The 24,805-nt window shown below is 46.9% G+C and overlaps 1 protein-coding gene across 4 annotated transcripts in view; it reads left to right on the plus strand.

The window, feature by feature from the left end:
- The first annotated feature begins 859 nt into the window (after nt 1-859).
- Nucleotides 860-24,805, plus strand: part of CSNK1G1 (casein kinase 1 gamma 1) — a 75,330-nt gene continuing 51,384 nt past the window's right edge. For all 4 annotated transcript variants that reach the window (XM_026043936.1, XM_026043937.1, XM_026043938.1 and 1 more), the window contains exons 1-2: nt 860-954; nt 21,269-21,687. In XM_026043936.1, coding sequence (XP_025899721.1) covers nt 21,507-21,687 — 181 coding nt within the window. In that variant the 5' untranslated portion in view covers nt 860-954; nt 21,269-21,506. The remainder of the gene's footprint in view (nt 955-21,268; nt 21,688-24,805) is intronic.

The raw sequence follows: 24,805 nt of genomic DNA on the forward strand, positions 1-24,805 counted from the left end.
TATGGGTAACCATATGGGCCCTCAAATTTTTACTTCTGTTGTAAAACATTTGGAAGTTAAGAAGAAAAGCTCTAGCTTAGGGATAGGCTTTGAATGCCCTTTGGTACTCCAGATCSCAGGCTCCTTAGAACACATTAGAGTCTGACTTGGTATTTTGGTGTGTCACATAAACCTGTCTTTAGATGGCTGCTAGGGCTCTTCAAGTCTCGAATCTGCTTGTTTTTTAATTTGTTTTGGTTTGAACAGTCCATTCTTCTCCAAAGAGAGTTTGATGACAAAGTATTGAATGGGAAATGAAGCAACCAGTATCTAGCTGTGCAGGGCATGGTTGCTTTCCAGAAACACTTGGAATGGTTTCATTTTGGTTTAGCCTTGTTGTCAGGTTTAGTCTTGTGTTATGGAGCACTCCTTGTTAGGAACTGGGGTTTACCCGCTGTCCTGCCCTACAAAATATTATTTGAGGACCAGGGAGAAAAGGAACAAACACAAACCACCCCAATGAGCTCTCTTCTGACCAAAGGGCCTGGAGCATCACAGGAGATGTAGTCTGCGCAGGGCTCGCTGCACTTGGGAGTTCAGGTTTGCGAACCTGTTTGCCAGGGTGAGGAAGCAGCTTCCTGAAAACATAACCCAGAAGCACAGAGCAGTCRGAAACATCCGGATGTTCAGAAAACACGATCGTCTTTTGCGTGAAAACTCATGTCCTGATTTGGAGTAAGCTGCAATCTTGGACTTTTCTATAGGAAGGGGTGTTTGGCTCCCGAAAGTGTAAAGCAAGATTGGAAGCTGCTGCACTTAGACTTTCTAAAATGTCTGATTTTTTTTTCTTTCCTTTTTTTTTTCTCTTAAATTGCTACAGGTATGACTGGCTAGCTGCTGTACTGCTCCCATAGCCCCGTACTCGCTTACGCTGTGATTTCGAATAATAGAGACAAGTGAATTACGAAACATATGGTGAGTAGAATTTGCCTTGAGATTCCGAAAGGTCTTAGCATGCAACTCCCATCTTCATTGCTTTTAAAAATGTGTGTGTGTGTAGGTATGTATATATGTGTGTGTGTGTGTATATACACATATGAAGTATACATGTATAATACACACATATAAAGTATAAGGGGAGTGCTATAAAATTCAAGAGCAGCTACCCAGAGTACAGAGTATCCTTCAAGCCTGTGAGAGAATGCTTAGAGATCTGAATGAAAGCTGTTCAGTTTTTATTCCATGTTTCTATTATTCATTTTGTCAGTTCTATATTGGTTTTGCTTTATTTCTGGTGAAAAACAAAACAGTTTGCCTGGAAACTTAATGTAAATTGTATTTCCTTATGGAATTTCCCTAGCTTTAGCTGTAGAAACGCTTGTGCTGAGAACTGGAAACCAGGTAACTGCAAGAATGACTGCGAGTGCTTTGTGYCTCAAATAGGGATGTTATTCAAGTTGGATAGAACAGAAACTAGGGGAGAGTCCAAAGTCTTTCGTGAGGAATTGAAGCTTCTCTAGAAGTGCTTTATCTTTGTTACGAAATAAGCAGAAAACTAAAAATGAAAGATATTGGAAAACTTTATTTGCAGAACTCAGAGCAAAGGGAGTAACACCCTAGGTGAAGGTGTTTGACTGCAGGGTATGCAGGACACTTTACTGCCTGCTACCTGAAGCTGAAAATAAAAATCTGTCTTAGTTGCTCATAGGATATATCTTTACTGTGCTCAATAAATGCTGTTTTGGAGTATTTCTACAAAATGGCCATAGATTCAGTGCATGSTGATATGAGATAGACCTGCTCCATCAGTGACATGTAGAAGATAGCTGTGCCACCAAAGCARTTGGAGATGGGGAGATGGTTGAAGAGTGGGCTTCTCCCTCCTGTGGATTGCTGGAGGAAGTTGCAACCAAAGTCTTAGTGAGTTTTTGGAGAGAAAAACATAAAAGGAGACGGCAGTGAAAACCTTGGGTGCCTCTGCTGTTCACCAGCTCCATGTTGCGATCGGTCCTGATGAGTGAGTGCTACTGAAAATATCCTCCTGTGCTCGAAGCTCTCTGGTTGTATTAGTCATCCATCAGGCTTCTGGATTATTTAAGTGCTCAAGCTCTCCTCAAAGAGCAGTGCTATCTATTTGTAGAAAAAGTACATACTGTGAAGTGCAATTTCCAGTATATTACTGTTACGCTGCTTAAGATGTTCTCAGGAATGCTGCGCCTCTTCATGGGAGGCTTCGTGGTCTGTAACACCCATAGAAGAGACCTGTAATCTTGCAAGACTTCTGGGGTGGTCTTTGGGCTTCAGAAGGTGATGTCCTCAGAGCTTCTTCTCAGCCACCAGCTCTTCTCACAGAATGGGGCCTCTAGTGCAGTGCTGTGCATCTTTATCTTTTGGGCATTGGACTCAAGTCCTGATAAATCCCAAGGAAAARAGGACAGGGACTGAAAAGATGCTCTGTATTATTGAGAAAAATTACCTGCTTGGCTTAAGGCCCTTCCTAACAAATGTGTAAATGACAAAAATACGTCTTGCAATAGCTTCTCAACTCATGCTGACTTGGTATAAATCTGAAGATGCCCAGAGCTGAACCCCGGGCTCCTTTTAACCTGTAATTCCCCTTTCTCTAGCAGAGCTGTTTCCAAAAAATGTTTACGACAACTCCTGGCTATAGCGCATTGATTATAGCAGAGCATGGTTTTATTTTCATGGACTTAAAGAATTTGGATCTCTGAGGTTCATCTATGTGCATTGCAGCCAGTAATGTTGTATTCGAACCCTCAAATTAAGCGTAGTATTTCATGCAATGCTTGAGATGCATGTGCTGGCAAAACACTTGTTCTTGCTTATGCCGCCTGCTTTTATGTAACTCATTATTTCGGCTCGAATGTTGCAGATAGTCTGTTTCCTCTAGCAACAGCCACCAGATGTTTAGCTGAACAAGACTCGATTCTTTAAAATTGACCCATGAGAAATGTGTGAAGGCGAACCCGGGGGTGGAACAATTGCATGTCAGCATGATTTCCATTTACTCACTAAAAACCCAGTGCACGTTTGCAGTTTCGTTAGAAGAACCGTGGATCCTTATTTTTTTGTTGTACGCCGTGAGACTGTCTCCATAGTTTTTTATTTTATTCTTTTTGAACGTTTCCATAATTGTACTGTTCTGGGAGGGAAAAAAAATCAAGCTGTCTCGGGGGATTTGCATTATTTGGGCAATGAGCACTGTGTGGGCCAAATCTGTCTGGATGTGCTGCCACACTGGTCCTGCTGTGAATTCTGGTTGTCATCTAGGCTTTTGCCTAACCGTAGGTCTTTGTGGTCTTGGTTTTTTGCTGGGCTCATTCTGCTTATTTAATGTTCTGTGGAAGTCAACTGCTGTCTCCACAGGTGACCGAGAGAAGAGAGCCTTGTGTGTGTGTTGTAGAGCAGGCACCTTCTGAGCACTGCTGGTGGCGTGCAGACCATGGCTGGGCCACYGGCTGCATTGGTGACTGTCCCCCACTTCCTCAGCATGCTCTGTGTCCAGATAAATCGGACACAGTAAGCTGCACTGCTTCCCTTCCCCCGGATCCTGCAGCACTTCCCTTGTTGTGCGGTTGTGATTTGGAGGTGTGTGTACAGGAGGACCAAGCCAGCTGGAAGAGTCTCCTTTTGCCTTGAGGCACAGCCTGACCTTAAGCTTGAAGAACAAGCAGCTGCTAACGTGATGTCCAGAAGCAGGAACAGGGTGCTCAGTGCAGTAAGATGCAACAGTTCTTTGGGAATCCAAATGCATTAAAAGCAGTACAGAAGGTCTTTAGGAATTACTTTTAGTGGCCCCTGACTGGGGGACAGGTTCCTACTTGACACGTTACACTGAGGAAAGAGGCACAGCTCTGCAAATGCCTGCGAGCTGTCAGAGCTCAGGGTGTCCGCCTGTYCAGGAGATAGGTGGCCTGGAAATAACACCTCGTACTGAAAGCACCTTGGGGCCCAGTGYAGATGCCCAGGTTGTCTCCATCTCAAGTCATGCCAGCCTTCTTTTAGTGCTTTTCCAGAAGTTCTCCATGCCTGCCACAAAATCATGCCACAGCTCGAGGAGACTGGAGCTACCTCCCTCCTATTTCCCAGCAAGATGTGAGGCTTGTATTTGAGGAGGTACCTGCAGCTCTTCTCCCTTGTGTCACAGTCCTGCTTTAAGTAATTTTCCAAGTGCGTGGTGATAGTTAGAGTAAGGTCTTGCTAAAATGTGCTCATGACTCATGCACTCATTGGCTGCTTACTGGATCTCCCTGTAGTCATCTGCTGTCCTCCTTGCACGGTAAGTTGCATTTGCTTCTTCTTTAAGCCTATTCTAGATAGCTCTTTCTTTATGATACTGAAGTATTTGGCTTGCCAAATAGCTGCCAGTTTTGGAATCAAGTGTTTCCTATCCTGCTTTCCCCCCGGCGGGGTGGAGGATGGAGGTTGCACTGTGTTCTAGTGCTTGAAAAGCACATGAGGGTGGGAGATGCGGCTGCTGAACACTCATTTGCCCTGAGTTCTTAGAAGAATCATAAATGCCCGATTGTCTGCAACGTTCTTGGCCGTTGATCGCACGGAGCTGCAGTATGTGACAACTTGCTGCTGCGAGGGGTGCTACCATCCACCTTCGCTTTCCTTTCACTGGCTCCGGGACTTTCCTTATCCCCTCAGTAAGGATTCAGCTGGGGAACCAACAGAAAGCTGATTACTGAGGTGAGTTGGCTTGCTGGGAGGTGGGATGAGTTGCAGAGACACTCGAATGGAGTCTGGGAGCGTTTGATGGATAGAGGAGTAGGAACATGCCTTTCAGGCTAGTTAAATTGGTTAAGCCATCTTTAAAACTTCTCTGATGTGTCCTGGGCATGCATGTGACTTTTTTTTTTTTTTCTTTTTCCTGATAGCCTAAGGGCTACTCTTTTTTTCTAACTTGCTCTTGTCACGTGCAGCTAGAAGGGACAGCTGAAGTCCATCTTAGACCTCAGCTGCTGTGCACTGAGGACCCTGCCAGAGGAGAGCACTAGGAGCAGGCAAGGCCAGGAGGAGATGCCTGGGAGCTCTGCAGCCCGGCTTGGCTCTGATTTGGCTGGTTTTGGCAACACTGGCTCCTAAAGCCTTCCTCCTAACCCCAGCAGCAGCCTCAGGAGCGCCGKGGCTCTCTGCTTCTTGGTGCTCAAGAAATGCCAGGTCTGGTGTGGGCTCCTGTGGGTGTAGGGTGCTGAGGGGAGACGTGCTGCAGTGTTGGAAGCCGTTTTGTACCTCCCGTGTAGGGTGTTGCCCGCAAGCTCCTAGCGGGTGAACCTTGCCTATGGCTGCTGGCTCTGGGGAGGTATCTTTGGGTTGGAGTGGCCCTGTCTGTGCTTAATTTCAGATTTTTTAACCTGTTTCTGTCTGGCAGCTGGAGTGCTAATGCTGCTCAAGTCTAGACTAACCATGGGCCGTGGCCTCCCTGGGGATGGGGTGGAGGAGTCTGAGCCGGGCTGAGATGTTTCGGAAGCAGCTTTCCAGACTCCTCAGATGCTCCAGAGTCTTTGTGGAGCCACTGGGGGATTTACCTGAAGTTAGGGCCAATGTGAAAACGGGATCAAAAACATTTCTGGGATAAACCAATGGCTGTCTGAGCAAGGTTATCTTGCTGTTTGTTTCTCTTGGGCCATGAGAAACCTGGAGGCAAAGGCTCCATTGCTTCACTCCTCTTTTTTATTTGCTTTTTTTATTTTTTTGTTCTTGCAGAGCTTCAGCACTTGGAGCTTATTGAGTATTAAGCATGTTGTGTATCTGAGCTACTGTCRTGTAAGTTGGGCAAGCTGCTTTACAGAACAACTGACCTCTAAAAAAGTATCTATAATAAAAGTCGCTAAGTTGCACGTTGGTAGTGGAGCACTCTGTTTGGAAGAACGCTTCCTGGGCATCTGACATCTCGTTTCCTTTGGGGAAATAAAATTTCCCTAATTTCCTTTGGTGTGAGAGGTCCCGGCTTGTGCTCTGCCACGTTTGCATGTACCCCACGGAAGAGGAGCAGATAAGCTTCAGGTGGGCACTGTCCTGCTGTCTGACGGGTAACCACAAGCAGTTTCTGCTGGTGAACACAGACTTGCTGTCGTCCTCCTCTGCCTCCAGCAGCAGCAGGGATTTGCAATGTTGTGATAAGTCACTTTGCTAAAGAGCAAAGTGACYAATGAAGCTAATGAAGCGACGCTCTCCGGGGGGTTATGGCAGCTGTTTGACATCTGGTTAGACTTTGCAGACACGTCCAGRCAATGATCAATCCCTCCTTTAAATGGGTCTTTGCCTTCTCTCCATTTTATTGAGCCGCCTTATCTCCCCGCGCGGTTTCGTCCAGTAATCCTGAGGCAGTTTGGGCAGAGGGATGGTTGTCAGCTCYGTGTACACCAGAAGTTTACACAGATTTGGAAACAAATGGGACAAGTTCATACAAGGCGGGGAGGAGAAAAAAGATCAGTGCAGGTCTTTTGTATATGGTGATACCACCTTGGGTCACTGAACACAGTGTRTGTCCCTGGCTGCTCTCCTCTTTGCTGTGCTCCGTGGTCTTGGCTAGAAATCCGCTGCTGGCCACTGCAGATGGGATATTGTCCACGTGGACCTTTTTGCTCCCCTCTCAGTGTGTTTTTTTTGCCATGTGCTGATTGCACCCGCACTTCTGCTGCCTGAGTTTCTTCTTATAAACCCCGCTGCCGGCTGCAGTTTCTCGTGGTTTGACTGAGCAAGCGAAAGCTGTGACTGGCTTTGCCTCTGCACTTGCATTCGGTGATTCAAAGTGATACTTTGCAGCTGAAAGTGCAATAATTTCTAGGTTTCAAAGCACAAAGGAAGACTTTTTTTWWAAAAAAAAAAAGTGTGTGATCTGCAGGCACATAGTGGGCCTTCTGTACAAACACTRTCGAAACAGGCTGTCCTGCTCGTTCCGAAAGGGTCTGTAGCCACCTTGTTCCCACGTGGCAGAGCCGCGCTGCCGGCGGGAGCACTGCGCTGCTTTTATCGGCTTCCCCAAGGCTGTGCCCTTTGGATAAACGGGAATAGATACTGTAATGACACTGGTTATTTTGAAAAGGGAGTTTAAAGGCGACGCCTAAGCAGGCAGCTTCAACACTGAGCTTCTGGGTGGTTGTTTGAACTCGTAGAATCATAGAACCCTTAGGGYTGGAAGGGACCTCTGGAGTTCATCCAGTCACGCTGCTRCCTCATGGTCAGCTTGTCATCCACCATGACACCCATGTCCCTCTCTGCAGAGCTGCTCCCCAGAAACTGAATATTTGGGGATGGGATAGGATATAATGCTTAATGCTTTAATTTTTCTTTTTTTTGCAGGAGGACTTGCGGCTTCCATCATGTCCCCAGCCCAAAATAGCACAGTAGATCTGTGACAGTCCTAATGGYCATTACATAATGGCAGGGGACAGGAGGGGAGGGCAAATGAATACCCTTTAGCGTTTTAGATCATGATCTTAGAGCCAACGGGCAGCAATAAGGTGTTTTCTCCATCTTAGGTTCAACAAAAATGCTGCTTATGAAGCTCTATGTGAAGAAACCTGCCAGTAACTAGTCAAAGGCCACGTGCTGCAGGGCAAAGTGATATTGTGACCTGCACGTGCTTTCCTCGTGTAGAAAGCTCTGCCAATACCTGTTTGCATCTCTTCTTAATGTCAAAAGACAAGCCACATGCTCATTTAGAGCAGGAAGGGTTGGAACAAGTAGCTTTCTAGAGCCCTCGTGGTTTCTGCTTCATAGCAGCATGGGAAGCTGGAGTGATTGCGAGTTGCTCAGGGCCGATGTTCTTGACTTCACAGGGTGGAGCTTTGAGGAGCGAAGTATCAAACTGGCACGAAAGCCTTGCAGGCCAGTGCTGAAACGGGAAATGGCTTGGGATCATCTAGTTTTAATTTCCAGCTTAAAAATCAAGCTTATGTTCCAAGGCAGGCATGCCTTATAGCCCAAGTATTTTTCCAAAATATATCCACTTTTTTCCTCCAGCTCCAAGGGAACCAGTAGCTTCGTCTCGTGGCTGTGTCTGCCTTACTTCTAGGCTAGGTCGGCCTCAGTTTCTCCCCATGACAGAGATCCAAATTCTCTAAGTCCAGGAGCCAAAAATTGTCGTTTTATCTCTTTACACCGTGTTCTCTTGGTGCTTCCTTCACACAGGACCTTGCTCTGCTTCTCGAGTCGTCTTTACGCTTCTCCCTGCAGTGTCGTAGCTTGAAGCATTAGGGAGTGGGAAAGAGAGCGGCACAGAGCTCTTCCGATGTACACTTGGGGTTTCCGCCTGTTTATGTGGTTGCTCCTGCTTGGGCATCAAAGGATCACGGGGCCTTTCTAGGCAGAGCTTTGCACGGGGTAGCTGCTTTGACCATCAAAATGCTCCTCAGGTTTCCCTGAGGATATAATCCTGCTTGCTCTGTTATGACTAACAGTCTTGTTCCTGAGGAATGACTCTCATTAGTCAAAAATGCCCCGTCTTCCTGCTTTTAGTTTGCTTGTTTAAGTCTTTTATCCTAAAATTGGTGGTATTTCCTCATTTTTTTTTAAGTCCTCTATCGTTTCATGTTTCTACTCTTCCTTAAACTTTCTTACGCACTTACTGGCCAGCTTAAAATACCTGCCTGATTGTCACTCTCACTAGTTATATTGGTGGCCCCACAAGGTTCCTTGCTATGTTATTGGTTTTCATATATGAAAACCTAACAGCCAAGCTAGCTTGTGCCATATGCTTTTAGAGGTCAGCTGTACCCATTAGGCCATCCTGGGGTACATCATGGAAGTTCTAAATCCTAGTTTTGATGATTGTATAATCCAGTGTCTAATAGGTGATGCRGTATCTAATGAGTGACGCTTCTCTCCTGTGTGGCTCATTGGGGTTTCGTTGCGTAGTTGAGCTTGTACCTCCTCATTTCCTTCGGTGAGAGCGTGAGGGTGTCTTTTCGTCTGGCTTTATTGTGAATTTGAGGTATTTAAGCTTTGAAACTTTCGACAAATGGGATTGAGCTGTGGGAGCAGCTTCAGGGCTTTGCAAGACGGGAGAACAGACACGTAATGCCAACACAGAAGCCCARTTCCTTTAGGAAATGGAGCAAAATGTTGGTCTTTTTGCTAACTGTGCAGGACTTAGCTTCACCCTCGTTCATACTGGCTGGTATTTATAGATTTTAATGGTGTGTGCCTTGCCTTTCCTTCCTAATAGATTGCAGGAGCAGAAGTGGGTGGAAGATTTGTTTGTTTTGGCATAATATCCCCTTTACGTAGGCATGTCTCCAGTTTACAGCAAACAGAAGAGCCAGGCCGTGGACTGTGCAAAGTCCCGAGCAGCAGGGTAAGAGGACAAGACGCCTTGTAAAATTACCTCTCTTGGAAACTGAGGAATCCTTTTGGCTAAATTCCCATGCTGATGTACCAAACCTTGGGTGTCCTTAACTTTATTTCTTGGGGTGTCATTGCAGGCATTTTTCTATTCAGATAGAAATTAATCATTGAAAACCAAACAGGCAAACGTAATTAGAGCTTTTCACAAAAAGAACTGTACTTTGTACCTAATTGCAGGAACATGAATCTTAAATTAAAGGCATCAAGCCACATAATAGGTTGGAGTGATGTGAGAAAAGCTGGAGGAGATGCTGTGCTTTGAGCTGGCTGAGAACTAATGACAGGTTTGTGCAAGAGACAGAAGGGCTTGGCTGTCTCTTTTCATATATTGTCCTTTTAGCAGAGCTGTGTACAATGTTTGCACCRGGTCCTTCATGTCTATATGAGAAGATGCTCACTTTTCTAATCATATTTCCAGAAGTAGCCTGTCTTCCTTCTTCTGAGCTCGGTCTTTATTAAGAGCGGCATTTGAGCCAGCGCACGCAAGCGGGGTTGTCTTAAGCTGGTGTTGCTCTCCAATAAACAGGCGGAAGGATGGTGGCAGCGCGGCGTGCTCCCGTGCCAGGCATCGCCCGAAACCAACGTGCCGTGCGTGGGCACGCGGTGCCGTCCCTTCTCATGCAGCGCGGCTCGGCTCCGTGGGAAGCAGCGGAGCCCGCGGGAGTCTGGTCTGCTTGTTTTCAGCGTTCAGTCACTTTAGTGGAGATTCTCTTCTGCGGTTGAAGAGCTTAAATTTGAAAAATGTGGCCAAAAGGACAAGAAGCCCGTGATATCTCTAGCTATTGGTGTTCTCTTCTCACGAAGGCAGAGGGCTGTCTGAATAGTCGATCTCCTCCCTCCGTGTGTCTTGCACCATCAGTGTGCGGGTGGAAAAACTTGCTTTCCGTCACTATGGGCTGCGTGACATTAAGCATAGAATATGGCATTACAACTTCTCAATGGGCATTCACCTTTGGAGGAAGGACAGCATGATGCCTGGGAGAGCAGCCTGGACTTTGCAGCCTGGCTTGTGAACCCGCCTTTGGGGTGGCAAAGCGGGCTGGCAAGGACGGTGCCGTCTCCTAGTTAACCCTCTGCAAGCTGTACAGGCACTGTGTCCTTAAGACAAGGGGAGAAGCTTCACAAACCTGATGGCACGTGAAGGCAAACGCTCTGCGTTGGACGAGTGCAGTCAAAGGCAGTTGCCCGAGCTCGTGTCAAGGCTGACTTTGCACGAAGCCTGAGAATATCCCTCGCTTAGTCTTAACCTCTCCGTGCTGTGCAGATGTGTAGCAGTGTGCTGAGCTGTTTGAGGTCGGGCTCGTAAGCCTGGAGATSTTACCTCTCCTGATGCCGTGCTCGCTATTCACTGTAGCGTGCAAACCGTGTCCTGACAGCCCGTGGAAGTGGCGTTGTAAAAGAGGTCATGTGAGGCACGGGAACAGAACAGCATTGACGGTCACGGGGTGACGCTTGCTAATAAACATGGAAAGAGCTGAAATACCCTTCTGTCATTGAAGGSTCTTACACCATTGCCAACCTGCATGCTCTAGACTTAAAAAATCGCCAACCAACCAACCAAAAGGGCAAGGTAACCATCAAATGTTTTTAAAAAGCCTTTTTTAGTTATCCAGCTKGTTCTCTGGCCCTTGCTTGGGGCTCCGTTGCGGACTAGTGACTTGGGTTATTTCCTTGCCGTATTGAGGAAGTAACTAGGTGCAAATATTTACTTTCTGTGAGCATATGCAACTGCCTGACTGTTTATCTTGGTGTCATTATGTGCAATTACTCCGCCGAGGAAGTGCAGGGCTTTATGGAGCGGACGGTGTTTGTGTAGGTGCAGCCGATGCCGGCCGCTCGTGGGCACGGGATGGAACCAGGAACCCAGGCTGCACCTTGCCCTGGGAGGAGGCCGCCGCGGCGCTACCAGCGCAGCTGCGGCGGTGGTGACCTTCGCTTGGTGAAAAGGCAAGGGGCTGAGCCACCCRCAGCACGGCCACAGAGCTCCTGAGCATCTTCCGACCCCCTTTGCCAGCAGGTATTTTGCTCTGTCTGCACGTCCTTCGGGGCTTCTTCCAATTGCACAGGCTACCGGGACTGGTCTTTTGGGGCTGGAACTTGTTTYGGAAGGCTTCTCTGGTGGGAGCCTTGGAAAAGGAGATCTTAAATTTCAGAGGCTGCAGAACAGAGAGCTTTATAGGTACTAAGGATGCTGACCCATAGGATAGTGGTTTGGGGAGGTTTGAGGTGGTTTTCATTTGTTTTTCCTTGAACGGCTCGCTCTAGGAGTGCAGCACAGCAGCAGTCATGACTTCTCAGAGCTCTTATTCCCTAACCCTAAGGAAGCGGATTGGGAAGCAGCTCTCTGGCTCCTGGTGCAGCACTGCCCTAAATACTAAGCTCTACCGACCATAAAAACTATTCCTGGAGGTAACGAAAGCCTGGAGAACAGATGAGCTATCAAGATCTCCACTCRCTTCGCCAGCCTGCTTGGTACTACAGACTCTTCTAGGTGAGCAAAATGAGTAAAAACCCTGCCTTGCACAAAGGAAAAGGTGAGTGTGGGTCGGGCGATGGCCGCGAGGAGCTGCCTGGGAGCTGCTGCCTCTTGAGGATTCGTTTGCCTGCGCTTTAGCAGCGCCCTTGCGGGCCCAGGCAGGGACTACTGCTCGCCTCCTCTTCCAGCACCTTTTGCTCTTTAACGTGTTTGCTTAGTTGTGAGGCTCCTCAGCCCTTTAAAGGCTCTTGGACAGCAACAGGACTCCAAAAAGCAGCACGTTAGAAGCTTGGGAAGATTTTCCTCTGTGTGCTAGTCTTGCATAGGTTTCTCTTTGAAAGAAATTTCCAAAAAACAAACAAACAAACAAAAAAACCCCATATATATATATCTCATCTGACAGATATATAAATAAAATAATTTAGAGAAATATTTTTGTATATTGCAGATGAGTTCCTGCCAAATGTCTAATTCTGTGAGGTGGCAGCGCAGTCTCTTCTGTCCTGTGGCTGCCTCGGAAGGCAACATCTTCAAGTAAGGAGGGAGAGGAGGTCAGGCATTAAAAAGAAAAGCCACACGCATTAAATCATACGTATCACGCTGGCCTGCATTTCCTTTTCCCTGCACCCCTCGTCTCCGCTTTTGGCGGCGGCACTCCTGAATTTTTCAGAGCTGCTGGTCTGCAGCTGAGCATCGCTGCCTGCCCATGTTCCCGTTGCTGGAGCAGCTCTCCGGAGGGCTTTCCAGCGAGGAGCAGCTGGGAAACAGGGATCCAGCAGAGTTCCCGTTGGGCAGCTCTGAGCCTGGGGGATGCAGCACCCTTGGCCTACCTGTCCAGTTCTTGGAGTTCAGCTTCCTAGGCTGCAATGCAAGCGAATAAGTGGAGATAAAAAGATACCATCATCATTATCATCATGTTTTACGCTGCCAAGACGTAGTGTGTGCTCTTCTGCCTTTGTAGCRGGCTTTTGATCTTTGCAGCTCCGTCCTGGGCATCTTATTATCTTTGTACTGCTTAATACCAAACAGAGTGCACTGCTCTTGCAGCCCTTAGCAAGCACCATTGCCCAGCTCTGCTTAATGTCAGTTCAGAGGCGGAGATTTAACATCTCTGCCTCAGAATCTGTGTGAAGTGTCCGAAGCCCTTCTTAAAGGGCTGGTGTGAGCATCTGCAGAGCTTGGCTGCCCTTCTCATCTGAGGGAGCCAGGAGGTTGCTTTCTTCTCCCACACCTTTTGAGGCACCTTGGTCTCAGTTGATCAGGAGAAAGGGAGTTGATTTTCCTTAGCAGTCACAAGCCCAGCCTAGGACTTCTTCTATCTGGGGGTCTGGAGCCCGCCTCTTTCAAGGGAAGGATGAGGAGAAACCAGAGCTGAACCTCATGTCATTACTTTTCATACCCTCCGCTGCTCTGGGTGGCACTGAATGGACTTGTCCTTGCACATGGGAACCTGAGGAGTGGTTGTGCTCATTTTGGTGTGTAGCTGAGTCAGAAAAGGGTTTTATCCACAGATAAAACAGACTTATTGCAGTGGGTCTGTGTTAAGCTTTGCTATACACCTACAAAAGTGAGTTGCTTCCCGTGATCCAAGCATGTTCCTGCAGAGCTTGAGCTGTTTGATTCCTTCTTGACAAGCAATGTGCTGGTCCATGACACCAGAAGATGCAAACTGTCTCCATCACGCACTGCGTGCCATCCGCGCACCAGAGTTTGCCTGGTGTGGATGAGAGCTTGAAGATGCACCTGGCTGGCGAGAAACAACCTCTTCGGTGGTTTTCTTCCTTCTTTTTCAAATTGCTCACCTGAAAGGAAGGGATGGAGTGGGAACACCCGATCCTTCAGGGATGAAAAAAGTTTTCTGTAGTGCATGTACACTGGAGAAGAGAGTATCTGCAGCGTTCTTGTCCTACACCAGGTCTGCTGCAGCCCCTTCAGTGCTGTCAGGTATTTCCCCCCTTGTTTCCTCCGAGCATCTCYATAAATATATCTTTCTGATGGTACCTGATCTTGCTCTGCCTCTTTTTGCAAGCAGACAGGATCTAAACTTGATGCTTCCTTCGAGGAGCTGTTCAAACCCTGGGTTTCAAAGCCAGGGATGGTTCCAGCAACGCGAAGATGGAGCTCTCACGCTTGCTAGGAGCGCACGAGTGCAGGGGGCTCTTGCCACCAAAGTGGGGGTGACAGTCTGCCAGGGTTGTTGTTGCAGGGGGCTGGATGTCTGACTTCTACACCAAGCCCCAGAACATAGACCAGACCGGAGCTGGCAGTTGCCTTTCAGGCTTTTTCCTTCCTCTTAGCTCTAAAAAAAATAAATGAAAGTGCAGATCACTGTTTCATTAGAGGATTTTTAATTTAAGCAACCGCTCATTTAGCTGCTCCAGCATAATGCAGCGCTTCATAAAGTGCAGTAATCCTCTGGTTTGCTGGCAGCTTATGGTCTGTAGAGCATTTTCATACATAGCAATATGCATACATGGCTGCTTCAGCACTTCGTGACCTCTGTTCTGCTTAAACCTGAGCGGGGAAGAATGAGTAAATCCAGCTTGCCTCACAAAACCCACTTGCCTTAATTTTTTTTTTTTTTTGACTGATTTAATTTGGAAGAATTAACTTTTTCCTTCATAGCAGTCCAGCCTTAAACATTGAACTTGTCCGAGGGAGTTTTGAGAACCTTGTCCAGAGGAGAACTTCCATGATAGTTGCTTGGATCTCTCCAATATGAGTGGGAGACGAARGACCCCCTTTGCATAGAAGAGCTATGTGAGCACAGAGTGCTACAGTTGTGCACATCCACARAGAATGAGTATTAGTGTCACAGTTTAACTTGTCTATCCCTCATCCTTTCCATCAACCTAGACATATAAAATACAATTCGAATTTGCCTCACCCTAAGATGCTTCTGTTTACAAAGTGCTCCACAAAACCAGCTCCGTAAGCTGAAGATAAGTTATTGGATCAAGCAGTGCAACAGAAGCAGTGCTGAATTTTTAAGAGACACCCGTAGCCTTAAAGGTTGGAAGGAACCTTCTAAGTGTGGGGCATCTGATGTGACATAGGCCCACCTGCCTTAATCTGCAGACAGCTTTGATGCTGCTACCAGCTTTAAACTGCAGAGGAGAAAAGTGACCTCATTTTTTTTTTTTTTTTTTTTTTTTTTTTGTTTTAAAGCTTTTCTGCTATTTTTCACAACACGGAGAGTGTTAAAACCAGGTCAGTCTAGTGCTGTTTGGGAAAAGTGCAGATAAATGCTGATCTATTTGGTAATGGGTATGTAGAGGTACTGTTGACGTATGGTGAAATAGTAGAAATACTCTCCTATAATAAGAACCTTACTGGGGGAGCTCCTCTTGGTAACCAGAAAGATCTGGACTGGGAGAAGAAAAGCCAAAAAAATGTATATTTTTAATGACTGTAAAGAGCAATGGCAGATGATTATGACCTTGCAGTCACACTGCTAGCTTGTGTGAATGGCCATGCAAGACCATCTTCCATATCAGACCAAGATGGGGTTGGAGATTACCCATKAACTTTCTGCTTAGTAGCAGATCTCAAAAAATGTTTTCACTTTGCAGCTGGTGGAGGCAGACTGGACACAGAGTGAAAGGTTTCCTTCTCTCAGTTAAATATATGAGGAGCATTGCCATTTAGGGAGTTGTTAACGTCACCATGAAGTGTAGGATGCATGAGGTTCTGAACTTAAGSATGTGTAAGGTAAGATGTAAGGTAATAAAACGAATTAGGAGATGCTGAGAACTTGAGGGAGCATTTCATGTATCCTAATTTTGAAGTTATCATCGTAATCATAGTAATCTGCCAAGTGTTTGCAGATTGTTTTCTAACATGTGTCCCAATTCCCTCATGAATCAAAAGCACACATAGACCTGGATCAGGTCCACTTGGTTGGTTTGAGGAAAGGGGCGTTTGCTTGCAATATTTGTCTCTCTTATCTGAAACAAGGTTCCCAAACTGCACCGACAGCTCTGGATCTTATTTTGGCGAGGTCTCCAGAGCATCTCAAGTAGGTCAAAGAAATTTTTCAGTGCGAGAGAAGCATTTTCTTTGAAGGCTACGAGTACATCTCACTCAGCTCRCACCACTCCCTTGTTTGCATTATCCTTTACTACTGCTACCCAACTTGAGACTTCATTGGGAAAACAGGAAGTTTATGAGCAGCGTCCCGGTGCTTTGTAACCGTCACGTTTCTGTTTTGATGCTACTAGAGGTAAGGCAGTAATTGAGATTTTGATCCCTAAGTGTTTGGACATGTAGCATACTGTCTGAGTGAGCTTTTTAAAGCACAGCGAGCTCAACAACTCCCTTTCAACCTCCTATCAGTTATTAAATACCTGGTCCTAGGTCTTGAAGTGTGTTTTAGTGAAATGAATACTGGAATCGAACTGAGTCACCATTAGGCAAATATCTTCCTGCAGCTTCGTTTCAATGCAAGTACCTTTCGGCAGCAATCTTGCTGAGTGAGTGGAAAGGTAGGAAGGAAAATCGTTATGAAAAAGTTTGTATCGTGGCAGGAAATAGAGTCCTAGTGTTCCGAGTAGTCTTTAAATATTAATGTGGCAGACTTCAAATTACAGTCTCGTCTTGGTTCTTCTCCACTTCTTTTCCAAAACCAAGCACTTTTTCTTTTTTGGTCCTTAAGCCGTGTCTGATGCCATATTTACTACACTTGGATTTTTGGATAGTAGCAATCGAGAGCAATACAGTAAAATATATATATATATATATATATATATATATATATAAACTTAATGCCTGGGATCTGCTCATGGCATGTGCTGTAATAAGGAGGTTATCAAACACGTGATTCATGGTTTCTTGCTGATCTCAATTCCTGCTTGTTGCAGAAGGCTTTTAGCGAAGAAGGAGGCTGCTTAGTGTTCTCAAGCTGTCAGGTGTGACCTTTCCATCATTCCCCCTGGGGAAGCCCTACAYAAATCAGAGGAGCAGCGAGGAAGCATGGGGGCGTAGTGGCTTATAAATGTTAGAAATGTGTTGCACTAGCTAGAAAATGGGTGGTGGAGCTCAGCCTAGTCGTCTGCCCAAGTTGCTTGTCCCATCTAAGACGCAGTGAGCAAGGTGCTTCAAGCATCAGACAGTGGTGCGTCTCTGCTGCCAAATCTGCCACGTCTTGGCTCGCTTGCCTTGAGTAGAGGCTCAGATCTGGATGGGGAAGAAGGCAGTGAGTTGTGTGAAGGTTCAAAAGAACGTATGCTTCCAAAAGCCCTTGAGGGAATGATGTAGCTGGCCTCAGCATGGTGTGCCCTGCAACTCCAGCTGAAAACTGAGGTCAGCTCTGATATGATGAGCTGCTTGAACCGTGCTGAGCTGTGTGCCTGAGACCCTTGGTGGCTTTCAGCTCTACTGTGGTATCACAGCAGGTAAAACTCCCACGTTCTGTAGTGATGCTGTCTCTTGCCAGCGGCCAGCCGAAGGCTTTGGGAAGACCCGCGCCTAGGCACTGGCTGCTGCAGCAAACGAGYTGGGTGGTTCTGCTCTGCTGGTTGTAACTCAGTGCGGCAGGACGGGCCGGTGGAAGGTTAAATGTATTTAAGATGCTGTGAGTCGTAGGGAGTGCTTAAACAGCCTGGCTCTGTCCACGCCACCTCCAGATCATCAAGCTGTCTTAAAATCCTTTCCTGCGGCTTTAGTTTATATTGACTTTCCTTGTTTTTTCTTTCAGCTAGCATGCAGCTGTTAGCAGAATTTCAAGATAAGCAAGAAAAACCCTCAAAGATCTATCTGCAGCTCTACCAACATGTTGATGTTCCTCTTGACTTTGCTGTTTTGCAGTCATCTGCCTCTTCCCGTTGGGGTTTTTGGCCTGCCTTCCATGCAGTCCATCACGTGGGGATCTCCTCAGCCCATAAAACTTGCTGTCCTCCTTGCCTCCCAAATTTGATGTGCAGGATGCTTTCCAGCAACAAACAGGAGCCTGGCAGAACTTGCTGCTCTGTTCTCACAGTGGCAGCCCCAAGGGCTTGTCGTTGTTTCAGGCTGACTGCAGTTTTGCTTTTGATTTTCGGTAGCTTCATAGCTGCTGGATAGGAAATCTTTCTAGGAGAGCGAAAAAAAAAATGGAATTGCAAATAGAATTGCATTTGTAGCCCATTTATGTTGCATCTTTCCTGTCTTACGTGCTCTCGCTCGAGGTGTTTTTATTACCCATCTGTGAGGTCTATAGCTGTTGCTCATAGACTGTCCCTGTCACCAAAAATGGCTTTTGGCTCCAGGAAAAAAAAATCCCCCTTTCTGGCTTTGATAGGCTCTGGTGTATTTTCCAAAGTGTTACTTCATTCATGCAACTCCTCTCTCAAGMGCTGCTCATCTTTTCCCAGTCATCTAGCTCAGTAGCTCAGCCCTAGACACACACCTTCATCATCCTCACACATGCAATTTCCTTTCAGAAATACGAATGACTTAGCTATTTTTTTTCCCTTCTCCTCCTTCCAAGTCCTCTCSCAGAACATGCTGGGATAGGAGCCAGCTGAAGTGGCTTTATCCTCTTGGCAGGGGATCCGTCATTGCTGCTGCAAGCTAAGCCAGCAGCTCACTGGGGGCAAGTTGTCCCTGCTTAGTGTCGCCCTGCAAGCAGAGCATACACAGAGCAAATACTTGTAGCAGCTATCCATACAACCCGCTTTTAGGAATGACACTAACTCGCCCTGTCCCATGGAACGCTGCAGCTGAAGGCATGTTGGGAGATCTGTGATGAAGAACCAGTTTGTCCTGTTTACCTGTAAGAGATACTTCCTGCTAATCCATATTCAGATTTGGAATCTGAACGCAAGCTTGAATTACTCGTGTTGGAGGAACAAGTAAGGCTCGGTAGTAGTAGCTGTTGAGTTTCTTGTACATGAACGTCTCCAGCTCTTCTGTACCTAGGTAGCTTGGCAGTTCAGAGCTGCCCAGTACCACGTGAGCACTATGTGCTGCCACGTAGCCAGACCTATAGCATCCGTGCAGGACAGGTCTCTCGRACCTATTGTGTGTGCTGTGAAAGTGCTATGTGGTATTTCTGTAGGGATCTGCCTCTGTGCTGCACGAAATCATCTGCTTTCCCTTCCCTCTGTGCAAAGAAGGACTGCCAAGTAGTAAAGTATCTCRTGGGTTACGAGCTGTGCAGCCTCAACGAGGCTCTTGGCATTGATACACACACAGTTAAAGGTGGGGAGGTTTCTGTGGAGTTGTCGCATCACATGAAGCTGTTCTACTTGGTTATTAGCTCCTCTTTTGTAGGGTTTCAGGTCTTCCTAATGTCCTGCTGCAAGACAGGTGCTCTTCTAGTGAAGATGGAGCCCRTTCACATGCTTCCATACACGCAATCTGATGTAAAATATAACCATGATCTATAACCTAAAGCATTGAAAAGTAGTTCCCAGCTGCTGCTGTTCAAGTTGTGCAGCTCTTTGCTTAATCTTTGCGGTTTTTTTGGCTCTGTGATTTCTGGGAAAAAAAAATCTAGGCAGGATGTTCAAGGAAAGCAAAACCATGTCCTCTTTTGTGCATGTGTTCAGAGATGCAAGAGGAAATGGATAGAAACCATTGGAATTGTGCTGAAAAACCTGTTCAGAAACTTGAATTTTACCTGGCGGTGACAGGCATATTCTGGATCTGTCGTGAAGGATTCCTACTTCGTCAACAGATGACTCGAATCAAAACAAAAATGTCTAGAAACAAATGTACCACGTCTGGGAGATCAGGGACAGTATGCTCCTATTTCAGAAGAGCTAATGCTGCTGTTACATGCTGTTGGCTTGGGGATGCATAGTCATTTTGGTTTATTTTTGGCCTCGGGAGGGCTGGAAGTAGACAGGGCAGCTTCACCATGACATGAAACAACCAACCCCCTTTCTAAATCCCTTGGCAAAATAAGTCCTGAATGTACTGCAGGAGGACTGAGGCAGCCTCTGTGAACCCCCATAAATACAGTTGTGTCCGGGGTGTACCTGGTAGCCCTCCGCTGACAATGTCCTTCCACAGTGAATCCAGTTTAGGTGGTTTYAGGGAACATTTTTCTGCTGATTTTGGAAGTGTTTGCTAACTTCCATGCTACCATTAATGATTTTAGCTGTAGACCTCCCCATGAAAGCAGGACACAAACTCTGTTTCTAAAGTCACTGCAGCACTCCTCTGCCCASGTCAGGAAAAACATGTTTGCACGTGTGAGTCCTAATGGTCCCCCTGGGACATGGGGGCTGTTTCCTGGTAGGTGTACTCCAGCTGCAGATCCTTGCTTGTGTCATGACCACTCGTATCTCCACCTCTGCTAACACCAGCTGTGCTCATACCCTGTGCTGCATCTGTACAAAACACACTGCACCATCTCTCTTCTCCTGCCTGTTGCCTCAAGTGTGAGGAGCAGCTCATCCACCCCACCTTGAGGACCTCCTGGCCATCCCAGCAGGTTGCCTGTTGCTGCAGAGGCTTTAGGCTTTCACATCTGAGTGCTTGAAGCTACCTCTGACCATAGGGGAGTTGAGCTGGATCCCTTGGCTACTCCAAAGACCCAGGGCAAGTGTACACCTCATGGCGAAGTGCCCCTCTTTGAGTTCCTTGCTCTGGTCGAGCCAGGACCACGCAGGTCCATGCAGCACCAGCTGTCTGCTCAGGCTGGCCCGCAGGCACAGAGCAAACCCTTTCCCATGCTGGGCCATCTGCCTGCATGGATCCACARACATCTGTTTCTTGTCATCTTTTGACAAAATGAATGGGCTAGTGGTCATTAGATGCACCAGTGTGCTCTCTGGAGTAGACTAGAGTTGCCAGCCCCAGGGATCTAATGAAGACAAGTGTGGGCGTGCGAGGAAGGAGGTGTCCTGCAGTCTCTCCTGGAGATCTGTCAGGTTTTTGTTTGCCAGTTATAAATTTGGGCTGCTGGAAGAGATCTTGGCCTCTGACTCTCTGGTCTAGAACCTAGAGGTGTTAACTCTTGAAGATGCAAAGCTGGGTAAGGTGGGACTTTTTGTACAGTAGATGCACGTCATTTAAATGTTTCAGTGTTTTACTCTCTTTCACTTGCCCCTTCATATCTGTCTGGCTTTTATATAGCAATTTGTGAATGTGTGAAGAGGGAAAGCAAACTCTGTTCTTCACAGTGGCTTCTATGGTGGAGCATGTTCTTCTTGCCTTGGTTCCACCTGACATGCTGGTATAATTGAAGTTGGTTTTATTGGGATTAATGCGGTGCATGCTAACTTTAATGGGAAGCGGTGGATGGGCCGTCGTTTATTTCTCTTTGTGATGTTGAGGCTTTTTGTCAGCAAAGTGCTAGGAAGTCTGTCAAGTTAATACCTAGCTGTTAACTTCTCTGAGGCCTAAATAGCTCTGGAAGATCCTGGAAGTTTGCCACGTTGTACATTTCTCTCTTGGTATTTTAAAATAATGATTTTTGATTTCACGTATCGTTTTTCTTTTCCCCAGGTAAGAAACCAAAAGCAACTCGCCTTTATTGAGTTCTCAAGAACATAATTGACCACTTGGTACATTATGAAGATGCATTAGGAAACTGGATATGGTGCCAAAAGAACTCCGCGCGTTTCCATGACTCTCTTGGACCCTGACTCAGATATTTTTGGATATATATTTCTCTTCTAAGAAGAAGAGTGCATCCTTCAAGTGCTCTCTGCCAGCTCGCTGGCAGAGATCTTGTACTGAGATCATGGACCATTCGAATAGGGAAAAGGATGAAAGGCAGCGCACGACGAAAGGGATGCCGGGCAGGAGCGGGCACGGCACTCGGCCATCGAGTTCATCCGCATCTTCTGGTGTTCTTATGGTGGGACCCAACTTCAGAGTGGGCAAGAAGATTGGGTGTGGGAACTTTGGAGAGCTCAGACTAGGTAAGAAGCAACGGTTTCAATGGCCTGTTGTTTGGGCTGGCGTTTCAGTGCTGGAATATAAGTTCCTAAAAAYTTCCTCTGGCTTAAGAAGTCTCTGTTTTGTCCTGTTGCCCAAGCGTTGAGCTGCCTTACCTGCAGCTCCTGACATGGAAAATGTAACTGTTAATGTTGTTTTTATTTGCATGAAGCCCAAGTGAGTAGAGCGGGGAGGCCAGAGATGCAAATTCTGACCGACTCCAACAATGAAGCCTTGTTCTCTCCTCAGTGCTGAGTGTCTTGCCTAAGGTGAAAAACCTTCTCAGCTGTCTGGCCTGCTAAATCCTTCTCTCAATCTCTTGTTCGTAAGTTAGGACACTCAGTTCGAGCAATGGATTAGACTGTTTCCCAGCGCTGAGCCCCATCTTCACCCTTCCACGTCTGGCGCTAACCTCGGTGCCCCAATTTCTGCCCCACCACCGAGTCCCCAGCGTGTCCCCAGCGTGTCCCCAGCGTGTCCCCAGCGTGTCCCCAGCGTGTCCCCTGCGTTCGACTCGCTCGCTGGCTGAGAGCAGGATGTGCTGCCGGCCCATCTGGCCGCTGCCTCCCAGCCGCTGAGCCCTCCCGCCAGCCCTTGCTTTTTTATTTGTCCTCTTGGTCCGTTGGTCCTCTACCAGCACGTCTTGCAGCTGGGCGCCCCAGCAGATGGCTTTGCGGGCTGCGTTGCGCCGCGCTCTTAAGCCACCCTAAACAAAGGATGTGTTCATGGCGCGTTGGGTTGTTTCTGCTTAATGAGGAGGGGAAAGCAGACAGTGGTTTCGATTATATGCTTCTGTGCTCTCAATATGTGGCCTGGGGCCTTTCTTTCCATCAGAAGGAGCAGTTCCTGATAGTGCCCCTCAGGCCTGTTGGAAAACGGCTGTGTTTCTGTTCTTTCTACTGCACAAGGTGGATTGTGGAGCCACCCAACCTGAGAGGGCCATAGGCAGGTGGGCTGATGCAGAAAACTTTCGCCTACTTAGAACTGAGTTTAAGAAAAGTTAACAGTTAAGCTGTCTGGGAAATTGCTCCAGGAAACCTACCAAGAAGGAGTCACAGCTACCAACAGGTAGTTTCTTACCCAAAATATTTATACATGACTACATTTTGTCCAAAGGTTTGGTTAATGTCTCTATAGGACAGGCCACCTCTACATAATAAGAGTAACCAGACTGCTTATATTTTTTTTTTCTCAGTAAATCAGCCATACTGATTTCAAGGTGGGATTAGAGAATTGCAGGAGTGCAGCTCRTGCTCCAAAGAGGGAGAAAGTGAGACGAGGGACCAAAATCCTCAATTTCCCGAAAATGAGCCAAAGCACGTGGACATGATTGGCGCCTTATTGAAGATAAGGTGGTCTGGATCTTCACAGTAACATAACATACTAGCTCTGTTGCATTTTCCAATTAAACACCCCAAAGAATCATGCCTTAAAGGGGAACAGCCTCCAAATGCAAATGTTGCATTTGCAAAATTTGCAAATGTTTGCAAAAATTGCAAATTTGCAAATGTTGCACAGCTGCAGCTCTGTGGCTAAGGCTGTTGAATTGCTTTGCATTTGTGTTGGATCCCTCCAGGTAAATAGCTCTTGCTTTTAAAGCTCAGCTGGTGTCCAAGTTCGGATCTTGTTCCCGAGGTCCTGCTTTTCCACCTTTCTCCAAGTTTCAGAGTTTGCAGGCTTGAATATCAGATTTYTAAATAAAACATTATTTCAAAGCACAGATTGTAAACAGGAGGGTTYGGGTCTGCAACTGCTTAATCAAGCAGTTCAGTTTTAGCTGTGGAAAAAGACTCCGCTGTTAATAGGGGCGCCTAATTCCAGGTACGTTACCCAGGTCAATGTTTTGCTAAGGGCAGTTAACTGAGTGCGCCGCGACTCGCCGTGCTTGGACAAAGGGCCCAAAATTCCCACTGAGAGTGGGAATTCAGCACAAGGCCCTGAAGTTGGAGCATTGCTTCAAGCTCTTAACCGTTTGCTGGACGTTGCAGCTTCAGCACCTCCCCTTTGCTCAGATGTGATGCTAATTATTGCTGAATCGTGCTGCGGGGAAGGAGAAGCAGCGTGTCCAAAACACGAGCAGGCGAGTGTGAAAGCAGTCTTGTCCTGCATGGCATGCCCCCCTWTGCTCTTTTTGGCCTTTTTTTTTCATGTGTTTTCACAGATGTAAGGCACCAGCGAGCGCTTTGAGTAAACACAGGAAGAGCAAAGTCACGCACGGGCTGCAGACCGRTGAACAAGGGCAAAATGTATTTTTGCAGTTCTCCCAAGGATTGCCCCTTTCAGGTGGCGTGTTTCACGTTCTCGTGTGAGCACGTGCCAGACCACCCWGGGACCCGTCATTTGGGCGGAGGAAAGGCAATAATGTCACATCATGAAGCTGTTTCTTGCAAATGTCAAGCTAGCTGCTTAGGGCTGGTCTCCCTTGCTACAAATAAATAGCCCCAAGGATACTGGTTTTGGAGCTTTTGGAGTCACACGGGAGCAGTACGGTAGGATTTGGGCTAGGAAGATGAACCAAGTGGGAAAGGGATGAAAGCAAAAATCAGTGGCTGGTCTGAAGGCTGCGGRGTAGCTGCTGTGTAAAAAATGGATTTTTTTTTTCTCCTAAGTAGCTGAATCTCCCTAGGCTCTTGGTGCCAGCAAAAAGCAGGAGGTCTGGTTTGCCTTGTCAGGAGGGTAGAAAACTCTGACCACTTCTTGGRAAAAAAAAGTCACTTTTAAAGCCAATTGGATCCTGAAGGAGCCTGAAATGTGCCAGAGATGAGGCCATGCGTGGAGGTGGAGGGACCTCTGTGCAGTTGTGTGGGATGGCAGCCTTGTGTGCAACCACGCTCTGAGGAGGCCTCGAGATCATGGTGCAGCTTCCCGGAGAGATGCCCAATTATATCTCCTGTGAAGCAGAGGATACTCACAATTTTAATTTTAATCTCCTTGGAGATGCCCTGMGTCTCCACCCCAAGTTAGTATGAAAATAGATGTTAATGATTTTTTGTTAATTAGGRTAAACAGGTGCTCTGTATTGGCCATGGCTAATTGAGCACCATGAACTACCTCTTATATTGACTCACGGACTCCCAGAATGATTTTTTTCTTGTGTGCCCC

This window comes from Nothoprocta perdicaria, unplaced genomic scaffold, assembly GCF_003342845.1.
Source record: "Nothoprocta perdicaria isolate Ctin4 unplaced genomic scaffold, notPer1 scaffold_342, whole genome shotgun sequence".
Lineage (NCBI taxonomy): Eukaryota > Metazoa > Chordata > Aves > Tinamiformes > Tinamidae > Nothoprocta > Nothoprocta perdicaria.